This window comes from Apis florea, unplaced genomic scaffold (assembly GCF_048593485.1).
Source record: "Apis florea isolate Af1SG1 unplaced genomic scaffold, ASM4859348v1 contig_3803_pilon, whole genome shotgun sequence".
Lineage (NCBI taxonomy): Eukaryota > Metazoa > Arthropoda > Insecta > Hymenoptera > Apidae > Apis > Apis florea.
This window is the reverse complement of record NW_028256864.1, coordinates 815,126-834,192: the sequence shown is the minus strand read 5'-3', so window position 1 is coordinate 834,192 and position 19,067 is coordinate 815,126. Positions and strand designations below refer to the sequence as shown.

Below are 19,067 nucleotides of genomic sequence, written 5' to 3'. Positions count from 1 at the left end.
TATTTTAAAAATATTTAATTAATTGCGCATATTCTTAATAAAAAAGTATATTATATCAAAATATAAATTACTATTTTTATTAATGTTATGTATTTTTTTGTTAATGTTAAAATTTTATATATTATATATATATAATTTTGATTTGAAGAATTAAAAATTTTATGATATATGCTTATATATACATGTATATTGGATAGAAATATCAAGCATGTAATACTAAATAAAAAAAAATTAAGCGTAATATGCATCTAATTTTATATAAATTTAAAAATATGTAGATAAAAATTAAATATAATTAAATTTAAAAGAATTTTTATTGATTATTAAATTTTGATAATGGATTATATTTAAAAGTTATTTAAAAGCAATAAAAATAATGTATTTTTTATTAAAAATTTTGGTAATGGATTATATTTAAAGGTTATTTAAAAGCAATAAAGATAATGTATTTTTTATTAATATTGTCATTACAAACATTATATATGTATATTTCTAATATATACGTATATTAGTAAATTTTAAATTTTCGATATATTATAAAAACATTTAAGATTTTGATAATTTATACAAATAATGTAAACATACATACAACTGTGTTAAAGGAACAACCAAAAAAGTTAAGTAAAATTTATATATATGTATATATATCATTGTAATAAATAGAAAATTAATAATAAAGATATGAAAATTATTTTAAAATACAATTTTACATAAAACTTAATTTTACATGATTAATGATTTTCATGAAATAAACAAATAAACTATTTATTTAATATTTGAATGCACATGAAATAAAAATTTATTTGAATAAATAACAATAGTAATTAAAAATTTGGAAATATTAATAAATCTGTTTGTACTGTTATTCATAATTATATTTTAAATAACAAAATCATTTTTTACATGAGCTAATTTTTGTTCCATTTTTTATGTTCACATAAATTATTTATTTTATTTAACGCATAAAATGGAAATTTTAATGGAAATAAATGCAACAATTATAGATAAAAATCCATTGAATGTAATATAGAACATAATATTTTTGATGATTTATTATTTTACATTTTATTTTTAATTATTTTTAACAAATTTATGTATTAAAAGAAAAATTTAAGAATATTCAAATCAATAATATAAATGTATTCATTGCAAAATTTATATATTCTATTTTATTTTATTCTATTAGTATTATAAAATCTTCAAATATTTATCAAATGTATAATTATTTATAATATAAATTAAATAATTTTCAATTATAAAATTATGATGATAAATAAATCATATAATTTAAAAATTTGAAAATTTAAATTTTTAATATGTATTATACAATATAATGAGATAATGAGTTTAAACTTAATAGAATAAATGATGGATAAGTATAAAGTCTTTTTGATCAATTATTTTATTTTGATTAATTGGAACTTTTACAAGGATTTCAATTTAAATATTTAATTTTAATTTTAAATAATTTATGCATTTAAAAAATTAGATATTTTAATTATTTAATAATTTGAATTCTTTTAATTCAAAACATTTATTATTATATCAATTAGAATTAAATATTTAAATTGAAATCTTTGTACAAATTTTACTTGAGTAATCAATCAAAATTAATGTATTTATATTTAATTACCCAATGAATCAAATCAGTAATGAATTCATATTTTCAATTTGAAATAAAATTATTTTTCTGTACAATAATTTATTATGTTATGTCATTATTCATTTTCAATATAAATATAACTAATTATAACTGTAAACAATGTAATAAATAAAAATACAAAATAAATCTTAAACAATTAAGAATTTTTTATTTTGATATAAGATTTTTTTTAAATATCAATAGTCTCATACTTGCCAATCAATAATTGAATGCAATCAATTAAAGTCACATATTCATCACATGTTTTACATTCAAATGTTTTATTTATCAATACTGAATCGATTCGTTGGACGGATTATAAATCTTTAATATTAAAATATTGATTGTCAAAAATAATTAAATATAAAATGCAAAGAATCATCATAAATATTAGCTACATATGCAATGAATTTTTATCTATAATTATTAAAATACTATTGATATATATGGAATACTATGAGAAAAAGGCTCGTACAGTCATTGTAACAGGTTCTCTGCATACTGCACAGGATATCATACCAGGAGCACATTTTACACACGCAACCATATGTCCACATGGTAAAAATACTACTCCTAATTCTCCATTATAACAAATTTTACACATTCTTGCATCATCTGTAGATTTACTATTTTGTATTTTTGTATTTGATAAATTTTCTGCACTTCCTTTTACAGATTCTATATTGCTTGCAACATTTTCTACATCACTATCTTGAGAACTTGATCCTGGATTGCTATCTGTGCCTTCTTTCCTTTCTGTTTCTACATTTGCAGGTTGTATTTTTGTAATATAACTAGGTAAATTCATTTGTATTGTTTCCTGAAATAATTATAATGTCACATAAATAATTGAATAAACAATAAATAAATTATTAATTATGCATGTAATATAAAATATGTTTATATTTTTACTTCTTTTGAAGGTGGAGATACATGCTGGCCTGTTATTTTATTCACATAATCTTGTCCTTTAACTGTTAATAAATAATAACACTTAGAAAACCACTTTGCATGTTGTTCCCAAGGATTATCTTCTGGTTCCCAATCTTTTAAACCACATCCACAATGATAACATATAGTTTGATCACCTTTTCCTGTATAATAAAAACCTGCATCTGCTAATTGTTCTTTTGTTTGTGGCATAGATTTTGGCCATGTTGAAAATGTGTTTAGTCTAGCATCATAACTGGCATATTCAGGATATACAGGTCCCTTAGGCCTTGTCAATCCTAAACGACTAAGTTTAGCAGTGCTTGGTAATTGTAATTCAGTTGAAAAATTATGATTATCAGGACCAGATGTAAGTCGATATTCCAAACCGTAAGGACCACATACATCTCTACTTCTTGGTCGCGGTGGAGTGATTGTGTTGGGATCTACTCCAATTGGTACATTACCACAATTTATTTTACGAATAAATCTACATCTTGCTGACCACCTTTGATGATCAACCATTGGAATGTCACCTTCTACCCATTGACATATCTCAACTTGACATTCAAAGCATCTAACTTTATCACCTTCACCCGTATAATAAAATCCAGCAGCTGCAAGTTTTTCAGGTTCTATATATGATATAGGCCAATTTTCAAAACTCTGAAGTCTTGCTGCTTCAAAGCGATAATCAATATTATCTACTTCATCATTCAATATATGAGATGTTATAAGAAGTGGTGATGTTAAATGTGCATTTGTTGAAGTTTTGAGGTTTGAATCATTTCCAAAATCTCTATGCTTGATAATACCAGTCATCTTATTTCTATTACCAAATCTATTATATCCAAATCTATTACAGAAAAATAAAATAATTATTAAATGATATATTGAACAAATTGTTATATTATTAATATTATGTTTACAATTATGTAAATTTTATTGGAATTTTGTTAATAATTTCTCTTTCCATTATTAATATCATTCATAATTATAATTTTATTTTATAAATAAAATTTATCTTTTTTTTATAATAAAAATAATGTAATATAATAATATATATAATAATAATTTAATAAAATTAAATTTATTTTCAGTTATATATAGTTATTTATATGAAACATATGGAATGTATATGTATGAAGAATGTCATGTTGAATATACAATTGTACATTTATAGAGCATTGTTTATATGTCATATTATTTATATTGGAAAAAATAAAAGAGAAGAAGAAAATTCTAAATTTGTTAGACAATTGCAATACTATTATGATTTGTGAATAACATATCATGAACCTTTCACACTACATAACGTTGAAATGATGGCAGTTTATATATGCCATATAACTTCGAACTTCCGAGAACTCTCCCTCTTCTTCTATGTATCTATGTATCTATAGTGTGTGTATGCGCGCGCGCGCACGCATGTGGGCGCATGTTGCCTGCCTTCCTTCTCCTTTCTTCTTTCAATTTATAAAGACTCATACTGTTCTCCGCCCTGTGCAATGTTGCCGCTTTTATAATATTTTAACTTCTCTTATTGCATTACACTATATGTTCATAAGAAAGAAGTGTATCGATAAGGGCGTAACTTATATTTTTTAATAATTATATCTTAAAATTGAATGAATTCATAATAAAATTACAAACATCTATTTTATATTTTATATTTACTATAATAATATATGTATATTATTATAGTAAATAAGTATAATAAATGTATAATAAATATACAAAAAAATTTATAATATATATCTTATTAAAATCTTATTAAATTTAAAAATCTTCATATATAAACTATAAGATTTTAATTAGAAATTAGATAAAATAAATAGAATATTTCGATATTAGAATAGATAAATATTAAATGTTTTGATTTAGAAAAACTTATTTTATAAATTATATAAATTACTAATTGATTTATTAAATTATATAGTGAAAATTTATAATGACTTTGTTTTTTCACAATGTACTTGTCTTAATATTCTTATTTATATAAAATTTAATTATTTATTTCAATAGTTATATTAAATAAATTTTTTAAATGTATATACAATAAAATATATTTATATAATAAAAGATAATAGAATTAATTATATTATCAATTTATTCAATTATGAGAAATTTTTTTTACATTTTTGTCATAAAAATCTATAAAATTAAAATTATTAATTAAGATTAATAATAATAAATTAAAATTGAAGATATAAGATAAAAAAATATTTTGTTAAAAAAGAGCAAAATAAAATATTTTCATTTATTTAATCATAGAATGGAATCTTTAGTCTGAACTTTCACATCTGTTTCATTTTGTGACATTTGGCAACAGCGTAATCAAGAGTAGAAAAGGGAGAATACAACGGAAGTTGGTATGTAAGAAAGATAGATTCAACAAACATAACTCATCATTTCTTTGAAGCAGGAATGTAAATGCTTTACGAATCATTCATTATACAGAGTATTACTCTTTTTATATAAATTATTTAAATGATATTTTATATTTGAAAAAATGAATCACAAAAAGTATAATTTTATATAAATTTAATTAACTTATATAAATGATCAATAATTATGATTCGTGAAATTCAGTCTGCTAAATATCTTATTTTTAAATTAACAATATTTAATTTAATTTTAAAATTTTTTTTAAGAAATATTACATTCTGATAATTAGCAAAAATAGGAACATATTATAAATATAACATACCTATCAAAATAACTGTAAAAGTAAGACACGCACTTTGTTTTCACACACACACACACAATAACTTTTGTACCAATCTTTAACGTCGACCTCCGACGTTGTTACTGAAGCGTATGCAAGCAAGGGAGGTTATTCCGGAATACGATACAAGTAAGCCTCACTGCATGCGCCATCTAGTGGTCAAAAGGAACTATCTATAAACTAGTGATTATGATGAATATTTGAATCTCAATTTTGAAGCAAATCGAAATTATTTAATTTTGAATTACGTTAAAAATTTTAAATATTTTAACATTATTATAAAATAATTTTTTATCATTATTAGAAACATAATACAAAAACATAATTTGATTAGATGCAATTTATATATTACTTAAATCACGTGAAAAATGAATCATCCTATTCTTTCATTAATAATTAATAAATCTAATTATTAAAATAATCTTTAATAATTAAGATAATAAATTGAAAAACAATATGCACAATTTATATGATTAAATTCATGATATATATGTATAATTATATATATTTATTAATTTCATATATTTATTAAAAAAATTAATTAGAAATTAATTTCATATTCTTAAATTTTATTATTATTATCAATGTTATTAATAAGAGTAATATTATATTTTTTTTGCAATATTTCGTTATTATTATAATAATTTTATTATTTTTTTATTATTATTATTATTAAATATGTTACATTAATTTTATAAATGAAAAATTTAAAAATGAAATTGATTTTTATTTTTATTATAAAAAATTAGTATATGCGAAAGGAATATGAATTATTTTGTTTATCGGTATTATATCATTATTTTTATATTATCATATTAATTAATATTATAATATTATTATATAATATTACATACATTTTAGAAATGAAATTAAAAAATAGAATATATATTTTTTTTTCATAAAAATAATGATTTTCTCAAATATTTAAATGCTGCAATTCATATTTTTATATTTATTGATTTAAATATTTTTTTTATAAGGAAAAATTAGAAAAAACGAGAAATAAACTTTTTGTCAAATATTTTAGTAATAATTGCAATAATAATATGTAATAATAGCTGTTCTGTTTAATTTGATTTTCTATTTTTTTGGATGCAATATAATCAAAGCATAATAATAATAAAGACCATGATTTATATAGATGTTTTTAATTATATATCAATTCATGTATAAATTTTTTAAAATCTTTTTTTTAAAAATATTAATACAGTAAAATATTTTTATATTATTTTATTGTTATTTGATTTAAATTATATACATTTAAACCTACTTAATTTATATGAAATATATATTTTTTTAATATGAAATAAAAGTATATGTATTGAATAAAATTAGTATGTAAATCTATTATAGTTTTTATAATTTCTTATAGGAAATTTACTATTTTAGTTTTTTTGTAAGAAATATATTACAACATATTACAATATTCGACATGTCTGTGTATAATTTAATTTTATTTATATATCTTAATATAAAATATAATCAATTCCTGAAATAATTTTTTCTATTATTTGTTATCTTAATGTTTTTAATTTAATAAAAGATAAAAGTATATCATATATAAAAAAATATAATTAATTATGAAAAAAATGTTAATACATTATTTATATGAATTAATTGAATTATAAATGCATGTATTAATATTTTTTTTCAATACTTTTTTATATTTAATAAAAATCAAATAATTTTAAAATTACAATATTATATATTAAAATTATTATAATGTTATATATATATTTAATTTGTGCTTACCTTCAGAAAATATACATTTAATTCACTAGTTTAACTGTTGATCTATAATTAATTTACAGTTACACATAATTAATTTATATGACAATTATTACAATTGTTGATTTATTGATACTAATAAATAATTATATCTTATCTTATTTTATCTTATCAATATGCTAGATATTAGATTAAGATATTATATTGTACGACTATTGTCGTGCAATATTGCATATTGTATACTGCTATATATAATTTATATATAATCTATGTAATATTTAAAAAATTATATTTAGCATAAAATAACTCAATATAATAATTCAATTTAATAACTATTAAATTTAATAATTATAAGTGTAAAAGTATATGAATATAAAATTTTATTTATCTAAATATTTATATTAATATTTATATTTATATTAATATAATATTTTTAATATGATATTTATGTTACTTATTAGTAATGTTTACTTAATTAATATAATTTTATTTTGCTTAATAAATTTATATTTCATCATTTTCTGAAACTTTTTCATGGAAGTAACATTCACATTATCTTTTTCTTTTATTTCATTCTATTTATTGTGAATGTTATTTTTAATTTAAATGATAAATACCAATTCTTGGAAAATCTATCTCCATGAATAACTGATAATATACACTGATAATATATATAATATATAAATTAAACTAAAAAACCTACCAAAGTAATTATTAAAAAATCACTATAATTATTAAAAATAGCAACATAATATTCTATTTAATAAAAATTATGATTTATTATTATTATTTATGATTTTATTATTATTATTATTATTATTTAATAATATACTTGATATACAGTCTTAATCTAACAGAAATAAAGCATTTTTTTTCTCTTTTTTCTTCTTTTTGTCTACAATATAATTAATAAAATAGATATAATTTTTATATTTTAAATTATTAAATTTATATAAATAAATTTAACAATATATTTATTATTTGCTATATAATTTATGATAGAAATGTACGAACAATAGCTTTAATTTCTTGTCTACACATTAGACAATATGTAAGAGATGGCGCACAATAAACACAAGTTGCTAAATGTCCACAAGGTAAAAATACAATAGCTATTTCTCGATCCATACAAATTTTACATAAACGAGCTTCTTTTAATTTTCTATTTTCTTCTTCTAAAGATGCTGAAACAGTGGATAATATATTTCTTTTATTAATTATTAATTATATCTTTAATTAATACCTAAGTATATTTTAATTAAAATATAATAATATATTTTAAAATTTATTTAAAATATATTTAAATATTTAATTATATTAAATTCACTAAATTTTATTGAAATTAAATTATTTGATTTTATAATTATTTTATAATCTTTTTGCTAAATATATTTTAACATAAAATTATTATCATTACTTACTAATTTCCTTGAAGTTAACATTTGTCTTTCTGTTAGCAGTATGATTAAGTATAGTGACCTCATTTTCAGTTGAATGTTCTTTATATTCATTTTTTTTCATATCATTACATTTTTTTATATTGTTTGTTTGTTCCCTTAACACATGATTTAAGACAGTTAATTTTAAAAACAAGAGATTCAATTTTATTTATTAAATGATTTATTACTAACTTTGATTCTTCTGTAATTTGCCCACAAAGAACATCTTCTATAAGTTGATCAGGATGTGTGTATGGTATTCCTACTTCTTCTATTCGTTTTTTCAAAGCTGTTTTTATTCTATCTATATGTAATCCAATTTCTAAAGCTACCTAATGAAGAAAACTATATATTATAATAATAATAAATATATTTTAAAAGTTATCAAAAATAAAATAAATAATACATTACTGTTACTAATGGACTCTCTAATAATTTTTTTAATGTTGCTTCTGTAATTTCTAATGAAGATGAAGAAGTAAGTGACATTTCAATTTTATCTGTATTTTGATCTTCTGTTATATCTTCAAAAATCTATATAAATGTAAAATCTAATTTAAAATTTTTAGAAAATATATAAATGCAAATCGTATAATATTTACTTACTGATTGATCTAAAGGTGGTCTGTTATTAATGCATTGTTTAATAAATTCTTGTCCCCTTACAAGATTTACAAATTCACATTTAGGAAACCATTTTGCATGTTCAATCCATGCATCATCTGTTGTTTCCCAATTTCGTAAGCCACCATCACAATGAAAACATCTAACATGATCACCATATCCTATTATAATATTTTAATATTATGAGTTTAATTTAATTTAATCTATATAAAATTACTAAATCTTCATTTTATATTATTTGTACCATCATAATAAAATCCTGCACTAGCTAATATTTCAGGAGTTTGTTTAATATTTTCTGGCCAGCCATTAAAAGTATGTAATCTTCCTTCATATGTTGCACAATCTAGTTTTTTAGGAGTTGTATGTGTTTGTATTCCTAAGTCCGAGAGATTTGATGTTATATCAGATATTAATTTTACATTATTTAAATATAAATTATCTAATAAAAGAAATGTTAAAATAAGAAATAATTAAAAAAAGAAATAATCTTTCTGGAAAAAATAATTTTTTTTTATATAAATACCATCTTTATCTTGATGAACATAAAAATTACAATCAGGAAAATATTTCCTATGTTTTTTATTTGGATCATCACCAAGCTCCCATTTTTTTAAAATACCTCCACAATATATACATTGTACCTATAAATAATATAAATTATATAGAAATAAAAATATAATATTATATATAATATATGATATTTAGAATATTCTCAATTCTGTATATGCAAATATACATATACGCATAATATATATAATACAATATATATAATATAATAATACAATAAATATTATTATTTATTTCTTTAAATTCATTATTACTTCATCATCATGTTGAAGATAATAAAATCCAGCTTTGGCAAGGTTTTCAGGTAATACAATAGAAGAAAGTGGCCAATTAGTAAAAGATTGTAACCTATGTGACATGATTCTATATTTCTTTTGAGATTCTTTATATTGATAAGAACTTGTAGATTGATATTCAATTATATTATTCTGTGATATTTCTGTTGATGATGATGCCAATTCATTATTGTTAATAGATATTGGAATTAAAGGAATATTACAAGTACTAGAAGGATTTTGAACAAAAGAACAATTAGGTTCAGCTAATCGATGACGAACTATAGCTTGATCACCATAATTCCAATCAGAAATTTTTACTTCACATAAAAAACATTGTACTTCTAAACCATGTCCACTATAATAAAATCCAGCTTTTGCTATTCGAGCAGCATCAACTGCAGCATTTGCTGGCCAATCAGTGAAAGTTCGTAGTCTATTTTCTTCAACATTCATTTTTGAAATTCATTTATATTTATGTATCAATTTTATTAATAGATCAAAGGATTGATTAAATTTTAATATATTTGATGTAGAATAAATGATCATTATATTTTATATTAGGAGCTCGATTATTTTAGAAATATAGAAACATACTAGTTCAATATAATAATCAATTAAATACGTCACAAAGTGTAGACTGACAATAAAGTATAAAAATATATTTTATATTCTATATAAACTAGTTAAAAACTTTTATTTCTACGCGTGCGCAAAAGTTAGGATTTTTTTATTAGGTTTTTTATATTGTCTGTTTTATTCAGATTTTTATTTAATATATTTTTATAATATAAATTAAAATGATTATCATTTTATAAAAAAATTTAATTTATATAAAATTATATGATATATATAAAATATTTATGTAACATGTAAAATATTATATATATATATCATATATATATCATATATATATCATATATATGATATATATATGAGTTGAAACATAAGTTGAGAGTCTAAATAATTGATTGTATCGTTCTTTAGTTATAAGTCATATAAAATATTATACTTTTTTAAAATGCTGATATTAAAAAATATAAATAAAGTAAGTTTTTTTGTAAAGTTGAACATTTATTATTAATTATATTAATTTACAATAATATTTGTAATAAAATTAGTTTGTAATAATTAATTTCTAAATGAATATTATAATAGTGATAATTTTATAATTTTGTTCTTATTCTATTTTATTATTTATTTAATAAATATAACTAATATATGTAATCTATATGTTTGATTTGCAAAAATTTATTTATAAAAAGATTTTTTATTGTTTAGCAGTTTTTTTTTTCATGTTTAGATTTCTTTGATCAACCAACGATTGTATAGTTCTAAAGTAAAATTAAATGATGTCGTTATAGTTAGTGCAACTAGAACACCTATGGGATCATTTCTTGGAGAATTATCTGGTTTATCTGCACCAAAACTTGGAGCTATAACTATACAAGTATCCATATTTACTTTATATTAATTAAAGTAATAAGAGAATTGTTATAAATATAAATAATATGTATAATTTCAATAGGCAGCAGTAGAACGAGCTGGAATTTCCAAAGATAAAATTACAGAAATATATATGGGAAATGTTTGTCAAGCTTTTTTGGGTCAAGCACCAGCAAGACAAGCTACATTATTTGCAGGTTTTTTTATAACATTATTATATTATTATATTATATATATAATGACACAAATATTTATAATAATATAAATATATTTTTAAATTAGGACTTCCTAAATCAACAATATGCACAACAGTTAATAAAGTTTGTGCCAGTGGCATGAAAAGCATTATGCTTGCTTCTCAATCATTACAATGTGGACATCAAGAAATTGTTCTTGCTGGTGGTATGGAATCAATGTCTAATGTACCATTTTATTTTCCTCGAAAAGAAATTAAATATGGAAGTATAAAATTAGAGGTATAACAATTTTTTATTATCTGATATATATATATAAAGAATATTTCTTATGTATTTTTATATTTGATTTTAATATTAATTTATTCATATTCATCATTTGTAATATAATAGGATGGTATTATATTTGATGGTTTAACTGATGTTTATAATAAATTTCATATGGGAAATTGTGCAGAAAATGTTGCTAAAAAATTAAATATTACTCGTGATGAACAAGATGAATATGCTATTAACAGTTATAAACGCAGTGCTGCAGCATATATAAACAAAATATTTCAAAATGAACTTGTTTCTGTTCCTGTGCCTCAAAAAAAAGGCAATCCTAATAAAATAATTAATGAGGATGAAGAATATAAAAAAGTTGATTTTGTTAAGTTTGCAAAATTGAATACAGTTTTTCAGGTATTAATTTTAAATTAATTAAGATTTATTAATTTAAATTTTAAATGATAATTTTTAATTATTTATTATAAAAGGAAAATGGTACAATAACTGCTGGAAATGCATCAACTTTAAATGATGGAGCTGCTGCATTAATTTTGACAACTACAACTATTGCTGAAAAAATGAATTTAAAACCTTTAGCACGAATTATTGCATTTCAAGATGCTGCAATTGAACCTATTGATTTTTCTATCGCACCATCTTTTAGTATTTCTAAGGTAAATTTTTTGTAATATATATAAGATATTTCGTTTAATGCATTGCGCGATTTTTCAGTTATTTGCGGCCATTAATAAAAGAATATTTTAAAAAAGTTATTAATATTGAATATGATAATAATAATAAAAATTCCAAAAATAGTCTTTCATGACAAGACCAAAATCATCTTTAAATAAAAGTATATATTTTTTCCCCAGTATATTATAAAAAACATTAAAAAAAATTTATAAAAAATTTATAAATATATAAAAAATTATAAAATTTATAAATAGTACACTCAAAAATATATTATATATTTTTATTAGCAATAGAAAAATTATTTTAATAAAATATCATATAATATATGTTTTTCTGAATATTTGAATTTTCTGAATACATTTAGGCTCACAATTATCGAATTGTATGATGAATCATTGAAAAGCATATTATGAGTAAAAAAGTCTAACATATCATTACTTCTATAAATATTTCGTTAAAAAAATATGAATTAAAATATAAATCTGACAATATGTAAAATATACGGCTTTACGACAACCGAAACTTATCTAATTTGAATCTAACTCAATTTGATAATGTAATCTTATACATACCAATACTACAGTAATATTTCACAGCTTCACTTTAATTATTGGAACATGAATTAGAGATGTGTTTTTCGATCGAAAAATTATGTTTCAAAAATTACAATAGTTGTTGTTCGGATTCATAAATTTACGATTTTTGAGATATTAATAAAAAATGTTGTTATTACATTGAATTATACATATCGATGGCAACATGTGTATCAATATGCGATTGTCATTTATCTACTGTTTCTATAAACATATTGTGATGGCCAATATTTAAAATATATAATAAATAAATAATACTAATCACCAATGAATTAATATATAATTTAGTGTTTATCTAGAGAATTTCGAATCCATCAATTCCGAATCGCAGAATGCGAAAATAAATAATATAAAATAAACCTTCAATCACTGAAATTATAATAACTTATATTGATAATGATATCAGCAAAGCAGAAAAAGAAAGATTCATAAACAATATGACGTGAATAACATAAGTGTAAAGTATTGAAGAAAATAGTTAAAATAGAAAAATATGATATCATAATGATATGTATCAGTTTTTATGATAAAAAAATGTATATGAGAAGAATTTGATTTATTCGAATATATAATTAATATAAAATCTTAATTCATATTTAAATATATGTAATGTTTAATGACAAATGTATTTGTAAGTAAAATGATCTTTTTATAAAAAAAATATATTTTTTAGCATATGCTAATTTGATTTATATTTTTATATTTTTGAATTTGTGATAGTAATAATTACTCATGTGAGACATTTCTATTTATTTATTGTTTTTCTACAATATATATAATTTGATAAACATAAACTAAAATATTATAATATTTTAATGTTTTCTATAATAGATTGAAAAAAATATATATATATTCCTTTAAAAAGTCTAAAGTGGTTTTGGTTTCTCTATAAAAATAAATTATTTTTAAACTTATTTTTTTAAACTTTTTTTATTACATAGCTATAAATAGTTGAAAAATTGCAAATTATTTTTAGATAAAAATTTTGATAAAATAGTTTTAGATAAAACTTTGCTACAATAGAATATTAAATAATATTTTGATGACATATAACTGTATGATGACATATTTATATTAATAATATGTATTTTATTTTTTTAAAAATATATAATATATTTTTAGTTATTAAAAAATACTGGAGTTAATAAAAATGATATAGCTCTTTGGGAGATTAATGAAGCTTTTAGTGTAGTAGTAATTGCAAATCAAAAATTATTAGATCTTGATCCTAATAAAGTGAATATTCATGGTGGTGCTGTATCTCTTGGTCATCCTATTGGGCAAGTATTTTTAATTAGGTTTTTTTACGTATTTAAACAGATTTAAATTATAAATATTTTTAAAATTTAGGTATATAAAATTAAATTAAAATTTAAAAATTTATAATTTTAGTATGTCTGGAGCTCGTATTGTGGTACATTTAGTACATGCTTTAAAAACTGGAGAAAAGGGTATTGCATCTATTTGCAATGGAGGTGGTGGTGCTTCATCAATCTTAATTGAAAAATTGTGAGTTCATGTTACAAATTTTATATAATATAATGAATGATACTTATATACTTATATATTCAATCTTTTATATTTTATTAATTATTTTATATAATATTTTATATAATAATGACTGTATACAATATTTTTATTTTTTTTATTATGCATGAAGATATACAATTTTTATATTAATATAACTTATTTTTTATAATATATTGTTATAAATAGATAATATTGTAAAAAAAAAATTATTTTTGATAGAATAAAAATTTTTATTCTACAGGTATCATACAATATCTTTTCCACCAGTATTAACATTATACACAAAACATCCTTGTTCACTTTGTGATATTTTAAAAAAGGAATTGCAATTGCATTTTTTTGGTCGTTATCAATTACAAGAAATTGATATTACTGCATCTGGTAACGAACAATATCTGAAATTATACAAATATGAAATTCCAGTTCTTTTTTTAGAAGGTCAATTTCTTTGTAAGCATTATTTAGATTCAGAATTATTAGAAAAAAAATTACAAGAATTTAGTCAAAATTAAAAATTAATATATAATTAAAATATACAATAAATATATTATAAAATATTATCTTATTTAAATATAATTAATATGTATAATTTTTTATGATAATCGAATATGTAAACAAAAAATTAGTGATCATTAATATTTTGATACTTTATTAAAAATAATAATTATAATAATATTTACAATATGTAATTATTATTAAGTATATTGAAATATTTGATGTAATGAAGATTAGTAATTGTCAGTTAACAAATCTTCATTTACTTTAAGTCATCTCATTTTCACTCTCCCTTGCTATCTCTTTCCTCTTACTTCCCTTTCTCTCCGCCATTAGGGTCTACATATTCTCTTTCCAATGGGTAAGCAAGTGACCACATACACTAGCATACTGAAGATCGGCAGTGAATTGGTGAATGCACGCATCGAACTTTCTTTGCTGTCGTTCGTTCTTTCTTCAGTGCGTGCCTTACGTGAATAACGTAAAGTATATTTTTGTTTCATATTGCTTACGTGGCATATTGTAGCAAATGTTTTATTAAAATTTTTAAAACGTACCGAAAAAGAGAAATAAATTAAAACTAACTACTTTTCAAAATCGTGAAAATCAACAATGAATGTTGTGTATTATTGAAGTCTATTGCAATTATAGTATTGAAGTTAGCCAATGCCCTGTTTGATTTTTCGTGGGGGCAATGTAACCAATATGTATCAAGAATAACGGGGATAAATGTGAAACGGATCTTGACTTTATTCAAAAAGAATCGTACATTTAATAATATGAGTATTCATAAATTCTTTTAATAGAAATAAAAAAAGAGAAGAAAAAATTCCAGAAGAATTCTAATAAAAGTGAAATTGAAATAATAATAAAATAAATAAAATCATCATAAAAAATGAGATTATATGAGTGCAGTGAATAATATAATTGAATATATTATCATTTTTAAATGAATTTAAAATAACGAAAAAAATTTAATTGAAAATATTAAAATAAAAACAAATGTTGCTTCAAAATATTAACGGTTATTTTGAATTTTGTAATATTATATTTGTTGAGAATAAAATTTATAATTATGAAATTGAAAATGTAATAATATAATAGAGGTTAATAGTAAATTGAATTTTTTTTATTTTAATAGGCGCGCTTTGAGCTAAATAAGCTCATAATATTTTTAGATGGCGTTATTCTCAATCTTAATCAATTATAAATATTAGAGCGTACTATATTTTAAAAAATATTGATAATTCCTAATTATTTAAAATAAATAAATATGTAAATTATATATGTAAATTATAATATGATATAGGTAAAAAAATATATATGTACCATATATCTAATTCTTGAGTTTAATAAAGAATAGATCAAATATAAATTGAAGAATTAAAATTTTAATTTAAATGAACAAAAATTTACGAAAATAAAAATGAAATCATTTATTAATATTTACAACATTATATCTTTTGTGGACAGTTTTAGTCAAAATTCAATGATTTTAATTTTTCGACGTTTTTTCTGAAGATTCACAAGGAAGGTATGAAAAGTATCTAATATTTTAATCAATAAAATTTTATTCATAATTATTTTTATAATAATTTCATACAATTTATACAAAATTTCACAAATATATTCCATAATTTAACAAAAGATATTTAAAGAAGTTTTAAATTATATTGAGATAAAAAATTTCTTACATGCAAAATTATATATAAAACAACTGTTATCATAATTATAATTATTATAACTTTCAAATATTAATATGCATTTATCGTATATATGATATGTATGCTAGTGTATTAATTATGTAAAAAATATATATTCAATACAAAAAAATAGATAAAATATTTCTGTTAATTTTTTTTTATTATTTGTTATTGATTTTATATTTTTAAATCAATATGTAAAAATAGTATAATAGAATAATAATATAATTATTATTTAAATAATATAAATATAATAATTATTTATATATTTATATAAAATCTAAAATAAATAAAATATATATATATATATAAAATATTTATATTATATATTATTATTATTATATATATGATATAATTATTATATTATAATATAATAATATATATAATAATAATATTATATATATAACAAAAACTTTTTTTTTAATTCACTTATTATCATTCATTATTTTTTAATTGATAATTAAATGAAATGTTTAAAAATATTGATAAGTATAAATGATAATAATAATATAAATATAGAAATTCATGATAATACTTAACATAAAGTTGAAAAATAACTTTATGCGTTTTTATGATGAATAAGAAAAATAAAAAATTTATTTGATAATTGATATTGATGATTATTTTTTTAAGATGATTTATTTGTTTGATTAGTTGAATTGCGTAAGAATATTCTTAAGTTGCTTGTATGATTCACGAATGAATTATGTAGAATCATAGCCAACTGAGGTCCGGTTACTGGTTACCTGTTACTCGAACAAGTGTGCTGGCAACTGACTCGCTTAAAGTATCGATCATGACAGTCGCTTTGTTTCACAACTTTTAAATCGATTTTCAACAAAAATTTCAGTCAATTTTAATTTTGCTAACCATGCATCGTTAAAATATGTAATAAAATTTCAAAAAATTAAAAAATATACTTTTCATATATAAATCATACTTTTATCGTTTTTAAGTTTAAATAATAAATAATGATTAATAATTAGATTAATTATTAATCATATGATTATTATTCGATATAAATATATTTTGCATTTTTTTGTATATATTCTATTTCATTGTTTTATTTTAATTAACAAATTACATTATTATAATCTTAATTACTTTTTAATATTATTTTTGTAATTTTTATTGCATAAGAAACTATAATTTAATAATTAAATATATATTATTTGGTAATTTAATATTGCCGAAGTTCTTAATATGCTAGATTAAATTATAGTAATTTTATTGAAATAGTAAATGAATCAATAAATTAATATTATCGTTTTTAGAAATTATAAGGCCTGGAACAATTAAAAATTGTAGTATTTACTATTTCTATTTTATTTTGTTATTTTTCTAAAATATAATTTTTCAAAAAATTATTTCTCAAAAAATTATATTTTACGATATATTTTAATTTTATTGATATAACTTCTTTTTAATTTACTATTAATATATTTCTAAAAGTACATTAAAAAATTGCATACCTCGATTAGTATATTATATTCATCTATTATTTTATAAAATGTGGAAGTAACTAATAATAAATGCAAAATTCCATTTGTCAAATGTTAAAAAAAGTAATGAAAAAAATGAAACATATTCTTTATCAAATTTGATTTGAAATTAATTGATAAATTATTGAATTCATGATTAATGAATTTTTAATTTTTTTTTATTTGAAAATTTTTAATTTCTTTATTCCATTCTATAAAATTTATTTCGATGAAAAATTATGTTCTTTTAAGGATTTATAAATATATTCAATTTTTCATATGATAAAAATAATCTTAGAAATAATAATAACAATAAAATAAAAAATAAATATATATGATCTTTAAAGGTGAAATATAAATAATAGAATTATCATCATATCTATGTATTTTTAATATAATCGTGTTATTGCTGTTTAGATATAGTAGGATAGTTTATAAATAATAGTTTATAATAATAATAAATTTGCAAATTGTCTTTAGCACAACATTGTTAATGGTTTTTCATAATACATGTAACATCGTTGAAGAAGCTACAGTTTATTTTCTTTAACTTCCAATGTTCATATGTATTTCTTTATATAATAAGATTAAACGTCAATTTTAATTATTTATTAAAAAATATTAATCGTATAGATATTTTATTGTTCAATATTTTCAAAGTGTAGCAAAATAAATTATATTTGATAATTCACAAGAAATTAAAAGAGTAATTTAATTATATTAATT

The 19,067-nt window shown here is 19.4% G+C and overlaps 4 protein-coding genes and 1 long non-coding RNA gene across 16 annotated transcripts in view; 2 read left to right on the top strand and 3 right to left on the bottom strand.

The window, feature by feature from the left end:
- Nucleotides 1–424: 424 nt before the first annotated feature.
- On the bottom strand, nt 425–5,452 carry LOC147656115 (death-associated inhibitor of apoptosis 1). Of its 2 annotated transcripts, none has more exons than XM_086916840.1 (3): nt 5,283–5,452; nt 2,555–3,428; nt 425–2,462 (listed from the first exon to the last, which is right to left on the bottom strand). In XM_086916840.1, exons 2-3 carry the CDS (start codon nt 3,392–3,394, stop codon nt 2,097–2,099), a joined length of 1,206 nt encoding a protein of 401 aa, XP_086772966.1. In that variant the 5' UTR covers nt 3,395–3,428; nt 5,283–5,452; the 3' UTR covers nt 425–2,096. The 2 variants fall into 2 exon arrangements, with proteins under 2 accessions (XP_086772966.1, XP_086772967.1); XM_086916841.1 differs by lacking the exon at nt 5,283–5,452 and adding an exon at nt 3,872–4,041.
- Acat1 (Acetyl-CoA acetyltransferase 1) lies at nt 4,847–15,412 on the top strand. Of its 6 annotated transcripts, none has more exons than XM_086916835.1 (9): nt 4,847–4,944; nt 11,301–11,386; nt 11,465–11,579; nt 11,665–11,858; nt 11,970–12,260; nt 12,335–12,520; nt 14,255–14,412; nt 14,525–14,641; nt 14,904–15,412. In XM_086916835.1, exons 2-9 carry the CDS (start codon nt 11,321–11,323, stop codon nt 15,172–15,174), a joined length of 1,398 nt encoding a protein of 465 aa, XP_086772961.1. In that variant the 5' UTR covers nt 4,847–4,944; nt 11,301–11,320; the 3' UTR covers nt 15,175–15,412. The 6 variants fall into 6 exon arrangements, with proteins under 6 accessions (XP_086772961.1, XP_086772962.1, XP_086772959.1 ...); XM_086916833.1 differs by lacking the exon at nt 4,847–4,944 and adding an exon at nt 10,527–10,984 and having other exon boundaries at nt 11,240–11,386; XM_086916834.1 differs by lacking the exon at nt 4,847–4,944 and adding an exon at nt 10,626–10,984.
- On the bottom strand, nt 7,953–10,629 carry Diap2 (Death-associated inhibitor of apoptosis 2). Of its 2 annotated transcripts, none has more exons than XM_012492750.3 (8): nt 9,916–10,629; nt 9,618–9,735; nt 9,336–9,533; nt 9,074–9,252; nt 8,879–9,001; nt 8,660–8,799; nt 8,450–8,583; nt 7,953–8,212 (listed from the first exon to the last, which is right to left on the bottom strand). In XM_012492750.3, the coding sequence occupies exons 1-8, from the start codon at nt 10,390–10,392 to the stop codon at nt 8,022–8,024; spliced, it is 1,560 nt and encodes a 519-aa protein (XP_012348204.3). In that variant the 5' UTR covers nt 10,393–10,629; the 3' UTR covers nt 7,953–8,021. The 2 variants fall into 2 exon arrangements, with proteins under 2 accessions (XP_012348204.3, XP_086772958.1); XM_086916832.1 differs by having other exon boundaries at nt 9,336–9,470; nt 9,916–10,392.
- LOC147656114 (uncharacterized) lies at nt 14,690–15,624 on the bottom strand. Its single transcript, XR_015295022.1, has 2 exons — nt 15,343–15,624; nt 14,690–15,057 (listed from the first exon to the last, which is right to left on the bottom strand). It is a non-coding gene; the product is annotated as an uncharacterized LOC147656114 (long non-coding RNA).
- The window catches only part of LOC100871243 (bedraggled), a 29,876-nt gene continuing 26,368 nt past the window's right edge, over nt 15,560–19,067 (top strand). For 2 of the 5 annotated variants that reach the window (XM_086916828.1, XM_086916824.1), the window contains exon 1: nt 15,605–16,691. The gene's annotated coding sequence lies outside the window, so the exon portion shown is untranslated. Of the gene's footprint in view, nt 16,692–19,067 lie in introns of all 5 variants that reach the window. The other 3 variants (XM_086916827.1, XM_086916825.1, XM_086916826.1) reach the window with 3 other exon arrangements.

Coding starts and splice junctions, on each gene's coding strand:
- LOC147656115 (XM_086916840.1), bottom strand. CDS start 3,394: ATGACTGGTATTATCAAGCATAGAGATTTTGGAAATGATTCAAACCTC. Junction 2,463..2,554: donor TATCTCCACCTTCAAAAGAA/GTAAAAATATAA, acceptor TAATTATTTCAG/GAAACAATACAAATGAATTT.
- Diap2 (XM_012492750.3), bottom strand. CDS start 10,392: ATGAATGTTGAAGAAAATAGACTACGAACTTTCACTGATTGGCCAGCA. Junction 9,253..9,335: donor TGCAGGATTTTATTATGATG/GTACAAATAATA, acceptor ATATTATAATAG/GATATGGTGATCATGTTAGA. Junction 8,584..8,659: donor CAAATTACAGAAGAATCAAA/GTTAGTAATAAA, acceptor TCATGTGTTAAG/GGAACAAACAAACAATATAA.
- Acat1 (XM_086916833.1), top strand. CDS start 10,958: ATGCTGATATTAAAAAATATAAATAAA. Junction 11,580..11,664: donor ACAAGCTACATTATTTGCAG/GTTTTTTTATAA, acceptor TTTTTAAATTAG/GACTTCCTAAATCAACAATA. Junction 14,413..14,524: donor TCTCTTGGTCATCCTATTGG/GCAAGTATTTTT, acceptor TTATAATTTTAG/TATGTCTGGAGCTCGTATTG.